Source organism: Phascolarctos cinereus, unplaced genomic scaffold (genome assembly GCF_003287225.1).
Source record: "Phascolarctos cinereus isolate Bilbo 61053 unplaced genomic scaffold, phaCin_HiC Scaffold_1;HRSCAF=81, whole genome shotgun sequence".
NCBI classification, from domain to species: Eukaryota; Metazoa; Chordata; class Mammalia; order Diprotodontia; family Phascolarctidae; genus Phascolarctos; species Phascolarctos cinereus.
In genome coordinates, this window is record NW_027555514.1 from 51,875,499 (window position 1) to 51,898,170 (window position 22,672).

General features: G+C 39.2%; 1 protein-coding gene across 3 annotated transcripts in view; it reads right to left on the reverse strand.

The window, feature by feature from the left end:
• ADAM22 (ADAM metallopeptidase domain 22) overlaps window positions 1-22,672 on the reverse strand; it is a 276,346-nt gene that overhangs the window by 209,632 nt on the left and 44,042 nt on the right. For all 3 annotated transcript variants that reach the window (XM_078151853.1, XM_078151849.1, XM_078151856.1), the window contains exon 3: window positions 9,862-9,938. In XM_078151853.1, coding sequence (XP_078007979.1) covers window positions 9,862-9,938 — 77 coding nt within the window. The remainder of the gene's footprint in view (window positions 1-9,861; window positions 9,939-22,672) is intronic.

Genomic DNA, 22,672 nt, shown 5'->3' on the forward strand with positions numbered 1-22,672 from the left:
GGCTTTTCTCAATCCTGAGCCTTCTTGACCTCTCTGCAGCCTTTGGCACCAATGATATCCATCTCCTTCTGGATTCTTTCCCCCTTTCTAGGTTTTCATGACATAGCTCTTTTCAGGTTTGCCTCCTATCTGTGGGAATGCTACTTCTCAGTCTCTTTTGCTGAATTGTCATTCATTTCATGCGCACTAATTGTGGGTGTCCCTTAAGACACTTCTCTGCCTCAAGGAGCAAGTCACTTAATTGCTCTGGCTCTGTTTCCTCATCTGTAAAATAACGGAACCAGATTAGATGTTCTCTAATGTCCCTCCCACCGTACTGCTCAATCATTCTATAATTTAGAAGGGAGTAAAGGAATTTCAGCAGCAAAGATTGGCAAGGAGATTGAAGAGTGACTTAATAATAACCTTTCAGTATGCAGAGAGTTACTATATAGAGAAAGGGTATCTGCTGTTCTCTATTTCCATTAACAATGAAACTGAAGGGAAACATGGTCTTGAACTGCAGAGGAAGGACTGGGACCTCTGTATAAGTTTCTTTAAGATGAGAGTTCTCACCTCAGAAGTTCAAAAGGTGGTCCATAAAGGGCAGTTTTGTTACCACTTGGCTAAACTTAATCCACTTTTAAAAACCAAACTGGAGAGAAGTTCAGGGTTTCATATTCACCCCTCTTTGTTGTCCTTTACTGAAATGTTTGTGGATGATTGCTAAGTTCCTAATACAAATGAAAATTGTTTTAAAAGATGAAGGTTGTTCCCAGGAAAAAATGGATTAGAGAGTCATTGATTTCTCCACTGTTTTGTATTTTCAAAAACAAAATATAATCTCAAAAACAAAATTGGTTGGGATGATTTTAGGTGAGATTCTATGCGGAGATGAAGTCACTTTCAGGTTTCCTACGATTCGAAGGTTCCAGCCTCTGACAGCAACAGACCAAAATGGCAAATCTTCGTCTGGGGTCACTGAGCTGTCAAATGTTAGGAATTTTTCTGTATTTCAAAAAACAAATCACAAAAAATGTATGTTCTCACAATTAGAAAGTCAAGGCAGAGAGAGGGAGAGAAGTAAGCAGCTACAACTCATATTTCTGGTGAGTCTATCAACCTCTCTCCCACACAAAGGCTTCTTGAAGCCAGCAGATACGAGGAAAGAGATCCAGGACGTCTTGGTTATTGCTTTACATCAGCTTCCCCACTGTATTGCTATTATACCCCCTGACTATCCTTGAAAGAACCAAAGATGAGAGAGAATGCAGAGAGGCAGATATAATGAAAAAGACCACTGACTTTGGAGGTGAAGGTCTCCGATTCAAATTCTGCCTTTGATGCTATCTGTATAACCTCGGGCAAGTCATTTCATATCCCTGAGCCTCATGAAAGGGCTGAAATATATGATCTTTGAGGTTCCTTTCAGGTCCAACTATGATCTTACGATCTTTGCTTATTAATACAGTTGTAGTGTCTTGCCCAAGGTCATACAAGGCATAACTGTGAACTTTGAACCCCTTAATTTCAAATATTTTAATTTCAAATGCAGTGCTGCCTCCCATATATGTATGCCTCATTTATGCAATAAATGTATCCCTGAAAAGTTTCATTTAAATAAATTCTGTTTAGAAACAGAATTTTTAAATTCTCAATTTAGAAAGAATCAAATCATTTTGCAAAGTAAAGAATATTTTATAACATGTAAAGCTACCTCCCAAATATGTTTTAGTACTTTTTATTTGAGTGCAAATTGTTTTCTTAGAATGAGATAAATCTATATAATAATAATCACTCCTATTTACATAGTGATTTGAAATTTACAAAGCACTTTCCCCAAAACAACCCTGATAGGTAGGTAGTGAAAATAGAATTATCCCCATTTTACAGATGAAAGACTGAGGCTCACAGAGTTTAAATGACTGGCCTGCAGTTACACAGTTAATGTGGTTCGAAGGATCTGAACCATTATAGGATCATAGATTTAGAACTGGAAAGGAGTTTAGAAGAGATCTCACCCGTCATCTCTTTTTATAAGTGAGGAAATTCCTTTACTAGAATTCCTGTAAAGGATGCTTTCAAAGCTGTGGCTTCATGTCTAAGTGTTGCTTTGGCTCCAATCCCACAGACTTTGATAGGCAGCATCTGTACCATCATAATCTTTGATGGAATCTTCTAGTCTTTTTATAGTTTCCTCTTTGAACCCTTCACTATTTAGTAAGTATAGTAACTTGTCCAAGGTCGCACAGGTAGTAATTCTTTTCTGACCTAACTCCAGTGCCTGTGCTCCCTCCAATGCTCTGCTATCAGAGCCAAGCTTTCAATTTACTACGGAGAGTCACACCCAATTACTCTGATTACTGCTTCCTACCAAGGCAAGGGAAACTGTCAAGGTAGGCTCCATGTTTGATCTCAGCCAAACAGATGGCTTTGTTTTTAATCTACTATAATCTCTCACGAACCACATTTAAAGTATTTAGTACTTTGAATATTTTTTAAAAACTCAGATGAATCTACCTATCTACCTATATCTACCTATACTAAAATATAAGTTTTGAAGAATATTTTCTTCATAACTTCCTTTGTGGTCCTGTGACACTTGATCATATAAAAACTTTTCTTACTGGCCTGAATCTATGAGACCCAAATTACCTTATTTTTCCACTTATTTTTTTTAAAGCACAAAATAATTACACATTTGCTTTTTTTTTTTCTAACAGGTATTTGCATTGACTACCGAGAATTCTAAATCCCATTGTTACATAACTAATGAGAAAAGTGATTCTCAAGGAAGTTAAGTGACTGGTCCAAGGTCATACAAGTGGTAAGCGTCTGATGTGCACTACCATTCCTTATACATTCAAGCAATATGATCTTTTTCATTGGCTCCTGAAACAACTACAATGAGAACGTTCTTCCAAATGTGACATTCCAACAAACTTTGCTCATTTTTTGGTGTGGAGAACCTAAGATCCCAGGGGCATGGAGATTTCAGGAAGCTATGTTAGTAGCATGCCTATTCTTGAAGCCAAGCCTCTGCCTAGCTAAGTAAGCTAATATTTGGTTTGCGTACTTAGTCTCCACTGAAGCCCTCCTCTGACACCTCACTGTGGTATGAAAAAGGACTCTGGGTTCTCAAAGGCTAAGCAAGCAAATCTCAAGCCCTGACAGACTCTACCAAAATTTTGGGCACCGGTACAATGGCTACCCCTACTTCTGTTGTTGAGAAATCAGCCCCGCCAAGGACAAAGATTTCATCACCAGGTTGGATGCAAGGGGATGGATTTCTGGCTCGGCTACTCAAAAAGTTGGTTAAGTTTGTATCTGTGTCTATAGAGGGAGGGAACCACGGGGAGGGGAGGAATCACAGATCCTGGTCTCAAAGTATTTTCTATTACATGGCCCAATTAGCATTGATATCAAGAGTGATAAGACCAAGAGATAACTTGTAAAAATTACTGATTTATCTTTTTACTAGAAACACTATCTCCTTCAGCTTATCTATTTTTCTTTGGTTGAATTACCTTTCTGCTCTCAAGCTACTGTTGTCATTTGTCCTTTGCTCTTGAAGAGGACCTTGACATCAGAGAGGTGATGCCGGACAAGCGAGTGAGTTGGATTTAAGTGAGGGAGGGCTGAGTTCAGATGCTAAGAAAAGACTGGAAGTCCTTAATACTATTTAGAAGATAATTTACACACTGAGACGTAGCAAGCCTAGCTTTCCGTCCCACAATAATTATAGTGGCTAATTCAATTTAGTAAATGTGTATTAATGCCAGCTGTCTGCAATCAATCAATCCAGCCTTGAAGCCCGGAAGACTTAGGGAAGAATCTTACTTCTGATGCACACTAGCTGCGTGACCCTAGACAGATGCTTCATCTTTCAATGCTCTAGGCAATTCCCTAAGAAGACAGGTTGTAAAATAAGGTTCTGGTTTGTATTGGTAGAGGGATTTCCCTATTGAAATCACAGGTCCAGTACATACCCCTATGTACAAAACACTATGTTAGGCACAGGATAAAAATAGACATTGAAGGATTAAAGGACTATTTACCTAATAAATGCTTCCACATACTAATGAATGTGGAAATCAATTCTGGGTATACCTGCACCTTTTTTTTTGTTATCACTTCAAGTTTGCTTAAATGTCACAAGTATATAGACACCAAAATGCCAGTTTCAAAGACAGATGTACTTATTAGTGTTTCTCCTACTAATACAATGGATGAATTTTGATTTTTGCAATTTTAAAATCTCCAATGCCGTCTCAATGCCTGTAAGATAATATCCAGGTTCCTCAGTCTGGCATTCAAGGGTCTTCATCTCTAACCTACATATCTAACCTTTTGTCCCTTGACCTATATCGCTCCCCTTTTCATCAACTATATGTAAACTCTACTATAACTAAGTTAGTTTTCTAATTGGGGAAAGAAATAAAATATTATTTTTAAAAGTTGGTCTTCTCATTATTCTGAGAATATTCTATGCTTATTCCCAGCTACAAGTCTTTGTTTACTTTTTTCCCTTCTACCCTTAATCCCCTTTTGCTTCTACCCATTCAAATTGTGCCTATCCTTCAAATTTCACCCTTTCCCAGGCTTATCTGACCATCCTCTTTGATTATTTCCAATGATTCACTTCTTGGAATTAATGTAGCTTATTACAAGGCTAATCATATACAACCTTTCATTGTAACTTAACTTTTAAGTGTGTGAATGTCTGATATATCAACCTAGAAAGCAGAGAACTTCATTTACGTTCCTTTTAAGTGGTGGGGGTGGACTGGAGCAAGGGATGCATGTGGGACGTGTGTTGGGGGTTGAGCTTGTCCAGAGCACATGCCCAGCTCCATGGGAAGTGAGCCATCCATTCCTGTGATAGATTTCCCCTGTTAGTACATAGTAGATATTGTAACTACTAATATTTAGAGCAGGGGGTTTTTAAACTTGGAGTTCACAGATAGATTTCAGCGGGTCCATGAACTTGTATATGAAAACATTTTATCTTTTTTCTTCTTTCTTTCTTTCTTTCTTTCTTTCTTTCTTTCTTTCTTTCTTTCTTTCTTTCTTTCTTTCTTTCTTTCTTTCTTTCTTTCTTTCTTTCTTTCTTTCACCCCTAACTGAAATTTGCCATTTCCTTTTATTTTAAAAACATTATCCTGAGGAGTCCATAGGCTTCAACAGACTGCCAAAGGCATCTATGACATAAAAAGGTCAAGGGGTAGCTAGGTGGCACAGTGGATAGAGCACTGGCCCCGCAGTCAGGAGGACCTGAGTTCAAGTCCAGTCTCAGACACATAACACTTACTAGTTGTGTGAGCCTGGCCAAGTCACTTAACTCCAAGTGCCTCACAGCCTCCCCCACACGCACAAAAAAAAACATAAAAAGATCAAGAACACACCTCATCAAGAGGAGCCTAGATGGATCAATGGATAGACTGTTAGACTTGGAATTAGGAAGCCCCGAGTTCAAATCCTACTTTGGACTCTTAGCTAAGGAATCTTGGGCAAGTCACTTAACCTCTATCAAGCCTCAATTTCCTAAGTGTTAAAATAGTAGCATCTACCTCACAGAGTTGTTGTGAAGATTAAATGAGATAAGATGCATAAAATGCTTTACAAACCTTTAAGTTTCACATAAATGCTAGCGAAAACAGGCATTTTTGATGAATAAAAACATTTCCACCACAATCACTTTGATATAGGCACACAATTACAAACAACCTTTCTTGGCTTCTGCTTCCCCATCTATTTAATGATGCTCTCTAAAGTTTCTTTGGGACCTGAAAAAAATGGCGATTGTACTTACTAGCTATGGCAAGAGATCTATTGTAGCTTATTGCCCCATCAATGCCATCATTAAATTATTATAATCATTGGTGTGATGATTACTTGGGTTTTTTTATTATCATCAGAATCATCACCTTGGGCCAATTACATAGAGCCTTCGTGGCCACCTTGGGACTCTTCTACAAGCCAAGGATAGCCAGTGAATTCAGGACCCTTTCCCCAGACTTCTTGTTTGGCTCCAGGAACCATAATGGCCTGGCAAAAAACCAATGATTTTGCATAAAAGAAGGATAATAAGACTGGAGTTGCCCATCTGCAAACAGTTTGGTTTACTTTCCAGTGCTTTGTCTGACTCTGCTCTCTCCTACCTGACCTTGGTGTCACTTCTCCCCCCTCCCTCCTGCTCCCTGCTCCCTCCTCCCTCCTCCCTGCTTCCTCCTCCCTCCTTCCACCTCCCTCCCAACATAGAACTTTACTCATTTGGCACCTGACAACTACCATGTCTGAGTTCTACTCTGGGCTCCCAGTCTGGAAAGTATGAGAAAAATGAAGATGTGAAGAGAAGAATGTCAGAGGAGGAGTCAGAGAATGAAAGAAAGACTATTTCTTGTTGTTACTGAAATAACTGGCTACTTGTTTTCTCTTCTTTGGACCAGACTTGTGATTTCATCAGTCGAGGGAACTTCCACAGATAAAATGAAAATAGGTACCTACTCTGCAAACTTGAGAGGATCCTGGGTCATCGAGAGGCTAAATGTCCTACCCAGAGGGACACAACCAATGTGTGTCAGAGGTAGAATGTCAACTCAGTTCTGGCTGATTCCAAGGTTGGCTCTCTATCCACTAGGCAGAGTGCACACTGCCTCTCTCACAGGCCAAATGACCAACTTACAAAAATAATTTAGAGACGAAATATTCATGATCTAGGGATCAGACAACAATTCTCCTGTTTTTAAGTACATTGTGAGAGAGACTGCATGACATAATGTCTAAAGCTGACCTCAGAACCCAGGAGAGCTGGAGTCAAGTCCCATCTCTAACATACTGACTTTTGTGACCCCGGGCAATGGAGTCACTGAATATCTGAGAGCTCCAGACAGCTCTCAAAGGCTGTAAGTTGCAGAGAAAGTACTGACTTACATCAGGAGATGCAGTTCCCCATGCCAGTGAAATCACTTGTTAGCTCCTTGTCCTGAATATAAGAATGTACTCTTTACCACCGAGTGGCAAATTCCAGGAGCCACAACGGGCCTGCTGGAGAAATGATGATTTTGCACAAAAAAGGGAAAGCAGGATTGGAATTGACCATCTGCAAACAGTTTGGCCTACTTTCCAGTACATTTCATCACCTCTGATTTCTAGAACAGCTAGCCACTGGATACACAATGTGTCTGCACAATTATGAAAGAAGCAAATTAAGGACAATTCTTTAATGCTTTAAGTACCTCCGATTTTATCAGGGAGGGTACTTTTTCTATATATGAAGATTACAATCCTTATTCCATGCTTTAGGACCCAAATTAGTGAGCTGGTCTGGTTTAAAAGAATTTGTCCTTTGGCCTCCAACCTTCCGGTTCTTGCCTCGGCTGATCCTAAAGTGATAAACAGCTCAATGATGAGCTTGTACTCCAATTTAGGGCTTTAGTCCAGTGGCACAGACTTGAAGACCCTCAACCTCACCTCCATGTCATGACGAGACACTAGAGTTTGACATAAGCAGAAGTTTTCAAGTCTAGGTATATATATCTATTCTTTGACATTTTGTGAAAGTATCAGGAAATCTTAAAGAAGGCACTTTCATTTTGTATTTCAAAGAGTTTAGGGAAATGATTTAGGGGAAAATGAATGCAGCTTGAATATCTCAGGCAAGACAGTTTAGGGCAAGAAAATACCTAAGATCGTATGTCTATAACAGGAAGGGACTTCAGAGACAATCTAGTCTAACACCTCATTTTTACAGATGAAGAAACTGGCCCAGGGAGGTTGTGACTTGCCCAAAGTCACACAAGGAGTAAACTTCAGAGTCAGGATGTAAACCTAGAGCCAACCTTTGCTTCCAAGTCAAAGCTCTTTCCACGGTGCCGCACTATTTCCATGTATATTGTCCTTTGGCTAATTTCTCTCTATTTCATGTTAACTAGTACCATTTACTCGCCGCATAATTTACATTGGACCACTGTGAAAAATCAAATGAGGTAATACAGTCTAAACCTTAAAGTATTATATAAAGATAATCAATTATTATTATTATTATTATTATTATTATTATTATTATTATTACTATTGCTGTTTTTAGGCTATCATATGATTTTTAATTTTTCTGCCTTTGACAATGCATAACTATAGGTGTGACCCTATTAAGTGCTAGACACTGTTTCCTATCATTTTCCTTATCATGTTAGCAGAAGCTGCACCAATCATACTTTCCTATTCTAACTTTCTCTACTCTTCATCTGCCACCTATAAACATTTAAGTTGGAACTCTTATTGTTACAACTCTAAATAGAATCACCATTTTTTCAGATCCCAAAGAAACATTCTCTCAATATCAAGAATGAAAGTTGATCCAAAACCTTATAACTTATAAAGTTACAAGCCAACTTTATTTACTGATTTTTTTTTTTGGTGAGGCAATGGGGTTAAGTGACTTACCCAGGGTCACGCAGCTAGTAAGTATTATGTGTCTAAGGTGAGATTTGAACTTAGGTTCTCCTGACTCTAGGGCCGGTGCTCTACCTACTGTGCCATCTAGCTACCCCCTACTGAATATACTTTTTAAAATGTTACTTAATGGTTCCTTTCTACTCCAATATGAAAGTGTTTTGTTGGGTCCATTTGTAAGTGGAGTCCAGCTACAAATACAAATTTCAGTCTGATTTGTCTCCCTTTAAGAAATTATGAGCACAAGCAGCACTTCATTGGAAGCCCTTATTAAGAAACATGTTAGACATCTCACCTTTTTGGTTTTTAACCAACATAAAACCAAAAGTACAAAATGTTCCATCTAAGTGAAGAAAAATATATTTATTGAATCATAATTGCTATTACAATCTAAGTAAGGAGATATTGTCCACACAGGATAAGCATATATTTAGCATAGTTCCATCCTCAAAAAATAATACCTTTCATCTTTCTCGATCCTGTCAACCTCAATTTATAGTATAATTTTTCTTCCATATTTGTTGTAATGTCAATATTTCTCCAGTAATGACTGTCTTATCAAAACATTTCCCATCATCATGCCAATTAGTCTTTGGTTTGTTCCTCTATTTCCACCTAATGCTAGAGATAACCTTTGTTTTCCTGCAATGGTCCTTTATACATTTCTCTGAAGAGCACAGGATCTATCAGAGCTTAACACAGAATTCAACAGTGCTGGTTGGATTGGCCTAGATACAAACAACATCAAACATTTATAAAATGCTCTGCTCAGTGCAGAGCCCTATTCTAGGTACTGAGGGAGATGCAAGGTTAAGATGAGACTTTTTCATCTGCATATAAAGATCATAGACATACATATCACCTATATCCCCTCAGGACTGGAGACAACAACCTCAAGGAGTGAAATGACTTTTGTCTTATAATTTTAAAGTGCTAAATTATATTGCAATCTCAATTCTATTAACCAAGCCCCAGAACCAGAAGACCCAGGTTCAAGTCTCACTTCTTTCTGACACATACTGGCTGTGTGAACCTGGCAAATTATTTAACTTTTTACTGCTAAGACCATGCAAAGAAGAAAAATGAAATCACAAGTACAGTCCCAATCCCTCAATGACATTATAGCCGTCCAGCATCCAGCATTCATTACTTCATATTAACCTTCCAACTCAAGTTTATTCAATAGTTATTCATTCACCTACAAAGCCATCATTGGTGACAAAAACAAATAAAATTCTGTCCTTGACTTCATGGAGCTGACATAAAACTGCTGCATTATCTTTACAGCAGATAAGGGGAATTTGAGGCGTTAACAATGAAGAAAACTTAAGAGGAATATCTAGACCGTGCAATTTAACAAAAAAAAAAAATCAGAAGGTGAAATTAGAGTGACACTAAAAAACCATTCCCAGATGACAAAATACTTACTGGTTGAGGACAACATCAAGAATGAAAGTTGATCCAAAAGCATCAACTTGGAAGCTCGCCTGGTCAACGTGCGTAGACTGCAATATTAAAAAGATAAGAGTTATTTGTTAGGTAACCATAGTACAAAAACATTTAATCAGCTAAGAAGTATTCAAATGATCATTGGTCCTTTAACAGTATTCTGACATGAGCCTTAAACAACACACAGGATTAAGACAAGTTGGCTTCTTCCTAGAGGCAAAATGTTTTCCTAAGTAGGTGGTACATTGAATACAGCACTGGGCTGGGAATCAGAAAGACTCATCTTCATGAGTTCAAATCAATCTTAGGCACTTACTAGCTGTGTGACCCTGGGCAAGTCACTTAATTCTGTTTGCCTCGGTTTCCTCAACTATAAAATGAGCTGGGGAAGGAAATGGCAAACCACTCCAGTACCTGTGCCAAGAAAAACCCAAATGGGGTCGTGAAGAGTCAGATGCAATGGAAAAACTGAATAACCACAAAGAAAGATGAAGTAACACTTTTAAAAATTCAGTCAATTAGCTTTATTAAGCACCTAATTTATGCCAGGAACTATGTTAAGTGTTGTGAACACAAAGAAGGAGTGAAAAAAGTCCCTTCTCTGTCTAATGGGAGGGACAAAATGCAAATTATATACAAACAAGATTTCTGTTCATTTGTTTCAGTCATGTCCAATTCTTCGTGACTCTGCTTTAGGTTTTCTGGGCAAAGATACTGAAGATACTGAAGATACTTGGCAAAGATACTGCCATTTTCTTCTCCAGCTTATTTTTATAGATGAAGAAACTGAGGCAAACAGGGTTAAGTGACTTGCCCAGGGTCACACAGGAAGTGCCTGAGGCCAGATTTGAACTCAGGAAGAGGAGTCTTCTTGACTCCAGCCTGGTACTCTATCCACTGTGCCACCTAACTGCCACCTCAAACAGGATACATAAAAGATAAATTGGAAGTAAGGGGGTGGAGGAGATGGGAGATGGGGAAAGAAAGTTCTAAGATTAAGGAGGATTAGGAAAAGCCACTATGGAAGTTGGGAGTTGAAAGAAACTGAGACTTGAAAGAAACCAGGGAAGACAGAAGGCAGAGATGAGGGACAGCATTCCAAGAATGGGGGCAGCCAGTGAAAATGCTCGAATCAGAATGCAGAGTATTATATGTGAGGAACAGGAAGGAAGTCATTGTCACTGGATGACAGAATGCATGGAGGGGAATAAGGACTAATAAGCCTAGAAAAGATAGGAAGGGGCCAGTTATGAAGGGCTTTAAATGCCCAACAGATTTTGCAATGTTTCTCAAGAAATTAGACTCTTTTGATGAATATTTCCCATGATCCCACTTTATTCTACTAGGAGATTTTCCCATTAAAGTTAAGCTAGGGGTTAATAAAAAAAAACACAACAACTTATATTATAGATAAGTGTAAATGAGAGGAAACATTAACCAAGGCTCAAGTAGATACGTGACCTCTTGGGTATGAATACCCCTTCCACTGATCTAGATCATAATCCATCCATGTCTGTTCATTCTGTTCAACTCTGAATCTATAATCAAGAAAATTACCATTTCCTCCAAGAAACTGTGTCCCTCAACTCAGTTATATTATTTTTCAATCATTCATCTGCCTTCACCCTTAAACTTCTCATCTCTGGGCTAAGCACCCCTCCCCCCTTAAGTCCCAGTTCCTTTATCCAATAAACGCACAGCATAGATTGGGATCCATATAAATGGAGGAGGGGACCCACACCAAAGAGATCACAATTCCAAGGAAGTATACGAGTATGTTTGTCTCTTATGTTATATTTTTATGTGAATCCTATTAGATTATACTTAGAGACTATATTATATAGGCAGCTAACTGATGTAGGGAGCAGATAGAGCACTGAATCTAGATTCAGAAAGACCTGAGTACCAATTTGGCCTTGGACATTTAATAGCTGTGTGACCTTAGGCAAGTCATTTGATCTCTGTCTGCCTCAGTTTCTTCATCTGTAAAATGGGGACAGTAATAGCACCTACCTTGCATGGATGTTTTGAGTGTCAAATGAGATGATCTATGTAAGCAAACTATGCAAACCTAAATAAATGCTAGTTACAATGGTTGTTGCTGTAGTTGTTATTTTTATCCTCTTGGGCCACTCCTTCCCACATGAGCAAAAGCTAAAAGATCTTGAAAATTACTGCTGGAACATCTGGAATCCTTAGCTGAAATTCCAGGAAACTTCTTAGAAGCATATATGACTAGAAGGAAAAATATAATAATCTATCTCCTAGGAAAAGCGCTGATGCCTCAGAGCTGAATCCTGATTAGGCAGGAGAAGGGCTCCTCCCTTCCCTCTGGAGTTTTAAAAAATTTATAGAACTTCTATTGTGTTGTAGGTTGTTACTGTTGTTGTTTTTTTTAATTTGATGTTTTTGCTTCATGGCATTTATATTAATGGCGGCAGCATAAAGTCCTGTGGGCAACATCTTCTTTCACTGAATGTTTTTCTAGCAAAGTATCCTAGGTGGCACGTGGAGAGAGCACCCCTAGAATCAGAAGGACCTGAGTTCAAACATGGCATTAGACACTTGCTAGCTGTGTGACCCTGAGCAAGTCACTTAATCCCAATTGCCTCCCCCCCAAAAAAAAAATTAAAAGGAAAGTGTCCTAGAAATATAACTTTAATATTTCTACATTTATCAAGAACCTACAAAGGGGCAGCTAGGTGGCGCAGTGGATAGAGCACTGGCCCTGGATTCAGGAGGACCTCAGTTCAAATACGGCCTCAGACACATAACACTTACTTAGCTGTGTGACCCTGGGCAAGTCACTTAACCCCATTGCCTAGATCAAAAAAAAAAAAAGAACCTACAAAGCATTTCAGTGGGTGCTGGGGGCACCAAGATGAAAACCAACACTCTTCCCTCAAGGAGTTTACAATCTGGAAGGAAAGCTAAGACAAATGATTATAATACAAGTTTTAATATGGTAAGCATGTAGATGAGGTCTAATCAGAGCAGCATCAGAGAGCTTAGGAGTAAGGAATTGCTTCTCCCTGGGACAGAATGAAGGAAGGTTTCATGGGCGAGGTACTTTCCCCTCAATAGATGAAGCTTTGAGGAGAATTCATGAATAGAAGATGCTGCGTAGCAACGCACAGAACACAGGATGCATACGCATTGGGCAAGAGAAAGTCAGGAAATAGTCTGGTGGGGCAGTACATAAAGACCAGTGTTATGAGACGAGGTTGTATGGGGACCAGTTTTATTAGCCTTTAAATAACAGAATAATGAGTCTGTATTTTATACTCAAGGCGCTACAGCAGGGAGAGAAGTATCTACAAGAAGACATTTCCAAAATCTACTTTTTTGATACTAATGTATTAATACTAAGTTTTACTAATTTTGCTACTATGACTATTTTTAAGGCTAAATTACTAATAATAGTAATAATAGCTGATGTTTTCATCAGGATTTCAAAGCACTTTAAATACATATCTCATTTGAGTCTCCCAGTAAAAACCTTGTTAGGTGCTATTATTATTCCCATTTTACAGATGAAGAAAATGAAGCTCAGAGTGGTTTAGTGACTTGACCAAGGTTGCAGAACTTGTAAGTGGCTAAGGACGGACATATCGTTAATGTCAGAAAACGTTGTTTTCCGTTGCACATATGTATTTATTTTGTGATAAGTCAACTTACATAGGTGACAGTGAAGGCTCCAAGCCAGTATGGTGGATTGGTGGCTACCTCCACCAACACACAAGAATGATGGAAAATGGGCTTCATTAATAATTCTCTTTATCTATCTAATGCTTAATAATGCAAATGACTTGCCACCAATGCACCTGAATATTTTGCTTAGTTGCAATATGTTTCTACCCTGGAAAAATTTAAAAAAAACTGCACAGTTCAGCAAAGTCTACATGCCACAAATCTGATGGTGAATCCAGTGCATTTCTTTCATTAGAAAAGCTGATTTATAATTTTCAGCTACATTAATGTCGATCTGCATTTTTATCTCATTTCTTTAAGCAACAACCATTGATGGAAGCCCAATAAACATGACAGTGTCATGTTATCTACCTCCCTCATTCTTTTTTTTTAATGTATAAATTTATTTTTAGTTTTCAACATTCCCTTCCACAAGTTTCTGAGTTCCAAATTTTCACCCCATCTCCCCCCTCCCCCCACCCCAAGATGTCATGCATTCTGAATATCCCTTCCCCTACTCTGTCCTCTCTTATATCTCTCTCCCCTTCTCTTATCCCCTTCCCCTTCTATTTTCCTGTAGGGCAGGATAGACTTCTGTACCCCATTTCCTATATTTATTTCCCAGTAGCATGTGAAAACATTTTTTTTAAACATATGTTTTTAAAACTTTAGGTTTCAAATTTTCTCTCTTCCTCCCTCCCCACCCACCCTCATTGAAAAGACAAGCAACTCAATATAAGTTGTACATGTGCAGTTATGTAAAACACATCCATGGTAGACATGTTGTGAAAAACTAACTCTATTTCCCTTAATCCTATCCTGCCCTCCCATTTATTCCATTCTTTCTTTTGACCCTGTCTCCTCAGAAGTATTTACTTCTGATTAACCCCTTTCCCAATATCTGCCCTCCTCTCTATCATCCCCTGCTCTCTTGTCCCCTTTCCCCCTATTTTCCTGTAGGGTAAGACAGATTTCCATACCCAATTGAATGTGTATGTTATTCCCTCCTTAAGCCAAATCCTATGAGAATAAGATTCACTCATTCCCTCTCACCTTCCCCTGTTTCCCCTTCCACTGTAAGAGACTTTTCTGTTTTTTTTTGTGAGATAATTTACCCCATTCTACCTCTCCCTTTCTTCTTCTCCGAGTATAATCCTCTCTCATCCCTTAATTTTATTCTCCAGATATGACCCCTTAATCTTCAGCTCACCCTGTGCCTCTCTATCTATCTATCTACATATACATACATATAATTTTTTTCCTCCAACTACCCTGATACTGACAAAGGTCTCATGAGTTATAAATATCATCTTTCCATGCAGGAATGTAAACAGTTCAATCTTAATAAGTCTCTTATGATTTCTCTTTCCTGTTTACCTCTTCATGTTCCACTTGAGTCCTGTATTTGAAAGTCAAATTTTCTATTCAGCTCTGGTCTTTTCATCAAGAATGCTTGAAAGTCCTCTATTTCACTGAATGACCATTTTTTCCCCTGAAGGATTATACTCAGTTTTGCTGGGTAGGTGATTCTTGGTTGTAATCCTATCTCCTTTGCCCTCCGGAATATTATATTCCATGCCCTGTGGTCCTTTAATGTAGAAGCTGCTAAATCTTGTGTTATCCTGATTGTGTTTCCACAGTACTTGAACTGTTTCCTTCTGGCAGCTTGTAATATTTTCTCCTTGACCTGGGAACTCTGGAATTTGGCTACAATATTCCTAGGAGTTTTCCTTTGGGGATCTCTTTCAGGAGGAGATCTGTGGATTCTTTCAATTTCTATTTTGCCCTCTGGTTCTACTATATCAGGGCAGTTTTCCTTGATAATTTCTTGAAAGATGATGTCTAGGCTCTTTTTGATCATGGCTTTCAGATAGTCCAATAATTTTTAAATTCTCTCTCCTGGATCTATTTTCCAGGTCAGTTGTTTTTCCAATGAGATATTTCACATTGTTTTCTAATTTTTCATTCTTTTGGATTTGTTCTACTGTGTCGTGATTTCTCATAAAGTCACTATCTTCCAATTGCTCTATTCTAATTTTTAAGGAAGTATTTTCTTCAGTAAGCTTTTGGACTTCCTTTTCCATCTGGCCAATTTTGCTTTTTAGGGCATTTTTCTCCTCATTGGCTTTTTGGACCTCTTTTGCCATTTGGGTTAGGCTATTTTTTAAGGTGTTATTTTCTTCAGTATTTTTTTGGGTCTCCTTTAGCATCACTCTCAGTTTTTCCTCTACTTCTCTAACTTGCTTCTCAAAATCTTTTTGAGCTCTTCCATGGCCTGGGACCAATTCATATTTTTCTTGGAGGCTTTGGATGTAGGGCTTTGACTTTGTTGTCTTCTTCTGGTTGTATATTTTGTCTTCTTTTTCACCAAAGTAAGATAATATAGTCTGACTCTTTTTGCGCTGCTTGCTCATGATCCGGCCAATTACTTGAGTTTTAAACTCTTTGTTAAGGTAGAATCTGCTTCCAATGTGGAGAATGTACTGTCCCAAGCTTCGGGGTTTGTACAGCTGTTTTCAGAGATACTTGTAGGGACCTGTAAATTTTCAGTTCTTCCAAGGTGGTATGATAAGGGGCAAGGTGTTTACTCCTTTCCTGGCCTGCGACTACAAGTACTCCTTTCTGTCCTGTAACTGTGATGAAGGGCTCCTCTCCACAACCACTACAAGCTCCACCAAGCCAGCGCTCCTCCTCACCCCAGCACTGCCACCCAGAACTGTGGCTCAGATCCACACACGGGCAAAGCAAGAGATTCCTGCCTCAGCACTGGCAAAGAGATCCCTGCAATCCCTCTCTGATCAGCCACTGGATTCCCCCTCAGTCTGTGGGCCGGAAGCTCGGGAAGCAGCTGCCCCCCACAGGGCCACGCTCTTGGGGAATGGAGCTGAAACCCCGCCTTCCTTTCTCAGCACTGACAGAAACAGACTTTTCCCACTGACCTTCTAAGTTGTCTTTGGCATTGGTGGATTGAGGAGTCTGGAAACCTCCACAGCTGCCCGAGATTCAGTCCTCTGAGGCCTGCTCCAGGTTTGCTGCAGCCTGCGCGCCCACGCTGCGCCTGTGCACCCATGCCTCGCTGCGCTGCGCTCCCAGCCCGGTGCGATACACCTTTCTGATCAATCGTCCAGGTTGTCTTGGGCTGGAAATTTGTTTCACTCTGTCTTTTTGTGGGTTCTGCTGCTTCAGAATTTGTTTAGAGCCATTTTTTATGAGTATTTGGAGGGGTTTGGAGGAGAGCTCAAGCAAGTCACTGCTTTCACTCCGCCATCTTGGCTCCGCCTCCCTACCTCCCTCGTTCTTGTCACAAAAAAGAGGGTGATGATGAGTCAAAAGACATAATAAAATATAACAATAAAAATGATGATAAAATACAACAAACATGACAGGAGGAGACACACTAGTTGTCTAATCACAATGAATACAATGCGACTAAGTTGGAATGGGCTGTATTCACATAGAATTGTCAAAATCTTAATTATTCACAAACTCAGACAACATTCAACTGTTTCCCCTTTCACATAACTAGATATTTGTGCTGTGTTGACAGGGGCATCAGAATGTTGATTCAGTGGCGTCCAGATCCTGAAACAACAGAAATGTACCACTACAGAAACAAAAACTGTCCAAGAAAAAAATTAAATCTATTTGCAGTTCATAGATTTAAATGACTAGTTAATACTATGAAAGTACTACCTGTCACACATACATGACTCTTAATTTAAATTTTTTTTCCTCTAAACAATAATAAAGAATAATGAATAAGCCAGTAGCCAGGGGACTGACTTCAGGAAGATCAGTAAGTGATGAAAATCCTTCCAGTTGACTGAACATGAATGATGCTCCGTCATGGACAAATATTAATGGTTAAATTAGGCACTACCTATGACTAGGGCAAAAACACCAATTCAAAAGCCATCTACAATGAGGCTTACTAGTCTGTTCAGTGACTGGATGACATGTGAGTGTTCAGGTCCCACCAACTGCACAGGTGGAAAGAATTCATAATCAGTCCTGGTGCACAGAAGCAATTCCTGAGTACAAGAACAGTTCACAGGCTGCAGAATCAAGAAATCTCCACATGTATGTTCCATCAGAACCTCAAATTCAGAATATCAAAAATGGAACACATTATCTTCCTCCTTAAACCTGCTTCTCATCCAAACCTTTCTTTTCTATTGAGGGTATCACCTCCCGTCTGTCCCATTCCTAACTTTGGAGACATTCTTCTTCACTCTTCCAAGAGCCTTGGGAATAACAATGTTTCCAGATCAGTGCCCTCAGGCATCATCCTGAGAAGCAACCCCTGTGGAGATCCAGCAAGGGAAAAAAAAAAGTGTCTAAGCACAGTAAGGGCTTCACAAATACTCATTGACTTGATTGCATTAACTTCTGCAGGTGCTCCAGTCACGATTACTGAAGACCCAGAAAAGAAAATTCCTGCTGCCCAAATCCTTGGTTCTATCAAATGGTTTCAGGTCAGAAACTGATAGGATTTTATCAGTGAAAATGACATTAAGGAAGCTCTGCTATCTGCTCTGCTGCTGCACCCTAAGGACCATGGGATATTTTCATCTGCCTTGCAGCTGAAACCTTCCCTACCAGCTGTCTCCCCTGCCCGCATCAGAATGTGAGCTCCTCGAGAGAAGGGACTGTCTTACTTTTCCATTTGTATCTTCAGTGCATAGCACAATGCTTTGCACATAGTAAGCACTTAATAAATCTTCCATTTTTTTTTTCTGGTGAGGGCAATTGGGGCTAAGTGACCTGCCCAGAGTCACACAGCTAGTCTTATGTGCCTGAGGTCGGACCTGAACTCATGTCCTCCTGACTCCAGGGCCGTGCTCTATCCACTGCACCACCTAGCTGCCCCTTCTCCATTCTTCCATTCTTCTTTCTCCCTTACCGTCCCATAGCCAATCATTTGCCAATTCTTGTCAATCCCATATCCACAACTTTACTTGCATCTGTCTTCCTCTGTCCACTCAGAGTCCTCACACTGTTTTGGTCCCTTCTCATCTCTTTTAAGACTATTGTAAGAAAATTACTAAAATGGAAATGTTTCACATGATTGCACATATATAATCTATATCAGATTGCTTACCATCTCAGGGAGGTGGGAGGGGAGGGAGTCAGAGAGAGAATTTGGAACTAAAAAAAAAAAAACCAAAACCCCAAACCGAAATACCATTGTAAGAGCCTCCTAATTGATTTATCAAATAATTGAGTACATCACTAACATCAGTAGAAGGTTTTCTATAAAAGAAGGTCTTGTCATTTTCATTCATTTACTTTAAAAATTTGGTAGTAGGTTGGTATCACACATTTTCACATTTTTCACAAATTACTCCTGGATAGCATCGATCTAAAAATTTAACATGCCCAACACTAGACTGTGCCAGCTCAGCAAACCTGGCAGGTAAGTATCATGGAGTGCAAGTGAGCATTCTACAGGAAAAGGAATTTTCCAGGCTTGTGCCCCATGCAAAACAGAGTCTCAAACTAGTTGCTATAAATGAAACTTCTTAGAATAATGTGGTTTATGCATCTTTCAGAATAATACAAAAATGTGTCACATTTTTTCCCCAAATTCCACCAGCCACTGGGAAAAATGTTAATGAAAACATTCCAAATTTCTCTTAAAGGTCACTTTGAAACATGTTGGTCTTCAAAACCAAGTGCAATGAATACCTTGGATTTACATCAGAGTTTAAGGTTTTCAGACTGAACTATGTAAATAAATTAATAGAGACCTACAATTTAAAAAGAAACCTGAGATTTGAAAGTTTCAAAAATATCCCTTGACTTTAAGTATACATTAATGATATTATGTGAAGGTACAGCTAAAGAGGCTCTCACTTAACCCTCATCAACTCGAAGCACCTAAACTAAGCCTTCTGGGTGAGCTACCTCCTTTAAATGTCACTCAGCTGTCAAACTGATCTTCGTAAAGCTCACATCTGACCATGTCACCCCATTCTTCCATAAATTTCAGTTGCTGCCTATTACTTCAGCATCAAATATAAAATCCTCTGTTTGGCTTCTAAAGCCTTCATAACCCAACCCCTCCCTAACTCCTCGGTTTTCTAACACTTCATTCCCCTTCATGTGGCCACATCAAAGAAGGCACTGTGCTCTACAAGCAAAGCAGGATTGCATTAGCTCAAAAGAAATGTGAGATGTACAAATTTACATACATCTCCACTCCAAATGTTCATGTGGACTATTTGTGCCTGACCTGTGGTAGCGAATTCTGAGCACGTGTTGGTCTGATTGGCCACAGTGGGACACACTGTACCATGATTCCAACATAGTGATGTCATTTTGGTCCTCTTCAAGAACAAAGGATAACAACCTACCAACTCTGTAATCAGTGACATTGCCCTCCTTGCTATTATCACAGCACAAGACACACTATCTAGTTGACTGCAGAGATTTTCACTGGCCATTCCCCATAACTGGAATTCTCTTCTTCCTCATCTCTGCCTTCTGGCTTCCTGTCTTTGTTCAACTCTCAGCCAGATGGTACAATAGAGCACTGGGCTTGAAACCAGGAAGGCTTGAGTTTAACTATGACCTCAGACACATACTGGACAAATTACTTAACTTCTGCTTGCTTCAGTTTCCTCATCTGTAAAATGGGGATGATAACAGCACCTACCTTCCAGAGCTGTTGTGCAAATCATAGATAATACAGCACAGTGCCTAGCACATAGGCACTAGCTAATATTAGGTAAAATCCCATTTTCTGCAAAGAGCCTTTCTTAGTCCCCCTCAACACCAGAGCCTTCTCTCTGAAATTATTCCCTGTTTACACCGTATATATATATTTTACGTTTTTATAGTTGTTTGCATGTGGTCACTCCCATTAGATTGTGAGCTCCTGGAGGGCAGGGACTGGTTTTTTGGGTGGTTTTTGTTTGTTTGTTTTTACTTTTCTTTGTATACAAGGCTTAGCACAATGCCTGGTAGGTAGTAAGCTCTTAATTAATACTTATCGCCTTGACCTGACTTGAAAAGAAATTCGCAGAAGACTTGGAAATTCCTGTAGGTGGCCACCATCCCTTCAGATGGCATAGTGAATAGAAGAAGGCAGTGGTCACTGTGGGATGCTTTAACAGGTCAAAGTTGGCCAGGATAGACGCAGAGTTCAGAAACAAAACAACTTAAACTTCTGAGAAAACTCCTAAGAGACAGCATGGTTTAGTGGAGACAGCACAGGACTTGAAGGCAAGAAGACCTGTTATTTGAAGCATTCTGTTTCTAACGAGATTCTGTCTCAACTATCAAGATCCTTGTTATATTTCACAGCTAAATTGTTTGCAACTTTTAAAATTCATCCATTTCCATATGTGAGTGTCAAAGCAGAAAGGGTTTCAAATTCCACTAAGGTTTCTCATAAAATTTCACTCCAGCTTATGTTAGAGTTGAGGAAGTGTATTTTAATTCTAAATGAAATACTTGTTGATAGGCAAAACCAGTTTGTCATTGCTTGGTTGCTTTGTTTTCTTGGGTTTTTTTTTTCCATTTCTTCTCTTTCATCAAAAAATTTTAGGAAACATGGCACCTACAGGAGATCCAATCAGTGTTGATAATTTGAGACATTGCAGGTGAGTACAAGGGTGATTCTGCTCTCACACTCACAAATATGGAATTGGATGAATTAAACAAAGAGCTACATACAGGTTAGTCGTGAAAAAGAACAAAGATCTTAGTACACGAGAATGATTTGTAGAGGTAGAGACGTTAAACCTCATTTACAGCCAGCTACAGCAGAATCTGAGCTAATATTTTATGAGGGCCACCTGGCAGAGGGCTATACGCTTGTGGACTTTGCCAGCTGTTGGATGGCCCCTTCTCCCAAACTGCCTGCTGTTTATTTTGTATAGACATACCTTTACATGGCATCTCCCCTGATATAACCTAAGTTCCTTGAGATCTAGACTTTAAATTTTGTCTCTGTATTCCTGGTGCCCAACACAGTGCCTGGCACAAAGGAGAGCCAGTCTTACTCCATTCTATCTACTCTATGGTCCGGCAGCAACTGGCTTCCCTGATGTTCCGCACACACCCCACCATATTTCTGGACTATCTATTTGCACTGGCCATCCACAAAGTCTAGAATGCTCTCTCTCCTCTTCTTCACCTCTTGGCTTCTTTCAAGATTCAGCTAAAATACTATTTTCTGCTAGAGATCTTTCTCCCCAATCCCCAACATTCCCCAACCCCTTCTTCCTCCCTCTGAAATTACTTCCAATTTTCCCTGTATATATAACTTGTATGTACATAATTTCTCTTCTATTAGAAAGTAAGCTCCTTGGAGGCAGCAATTATTAATGCCTTTCTTTGTAGCACTAATATGTAGCACAGTGCCAGGCACATAGTAAGTACTTACTAATAAATTCTTGCTGACTTGACTTAATAAATGCTTGAGTTGGGACTGCTATCCAAATTTGGAAACCAGTAAACACTTAAAAAAAAAAACCTTCCTATTTACTGTTGTATCCTGTGAAAGGAGATAACTGAAAATAATATTAAATTATTTAAGATTATCTATGGCACAAGGCTATAAACTTCTTTGATTTTGATGGTGTGATCAATAACTTTGAAACCATTAAAACAAAAGTTGCATTACAATCATTATTAAATCTGCAGCTGTACATAAGTAGCCTCTTTTATTGAGAAACTACCACTGCACTCTACCTCTAAATTGAAAAAAAAAAACCCTACTAAATTTTTAAGCTATAAGACTGTGTTCACACTTTAATGGTGAGAGGAAGGAGGGAGAATAACTTTCAGACCTTGTCTGTGGCCCACAAATGCTTTGCTCTATTGATTTGGACTGGATTTTAGATGCATTAGTGTTCTTAATTATTAAGGAAGGATTAATTTGATTATACCAAGATCAATGCCATTCGGTCTTCCCAAATTTATTGCCCTCCTCAACTCCATCCAGATACCTGAAGCCCAAACAGCTTTTATGGTAGTTAGCTACTTAGTTCCACCAATTTTAGTCTGGATATGCTGTAGGAAGTGGGGTCAAACAATTTGAGCTCAGCCTCAAGCCACGTATAAAATTCTGAATGCTTTCTGAAGGCCAGGG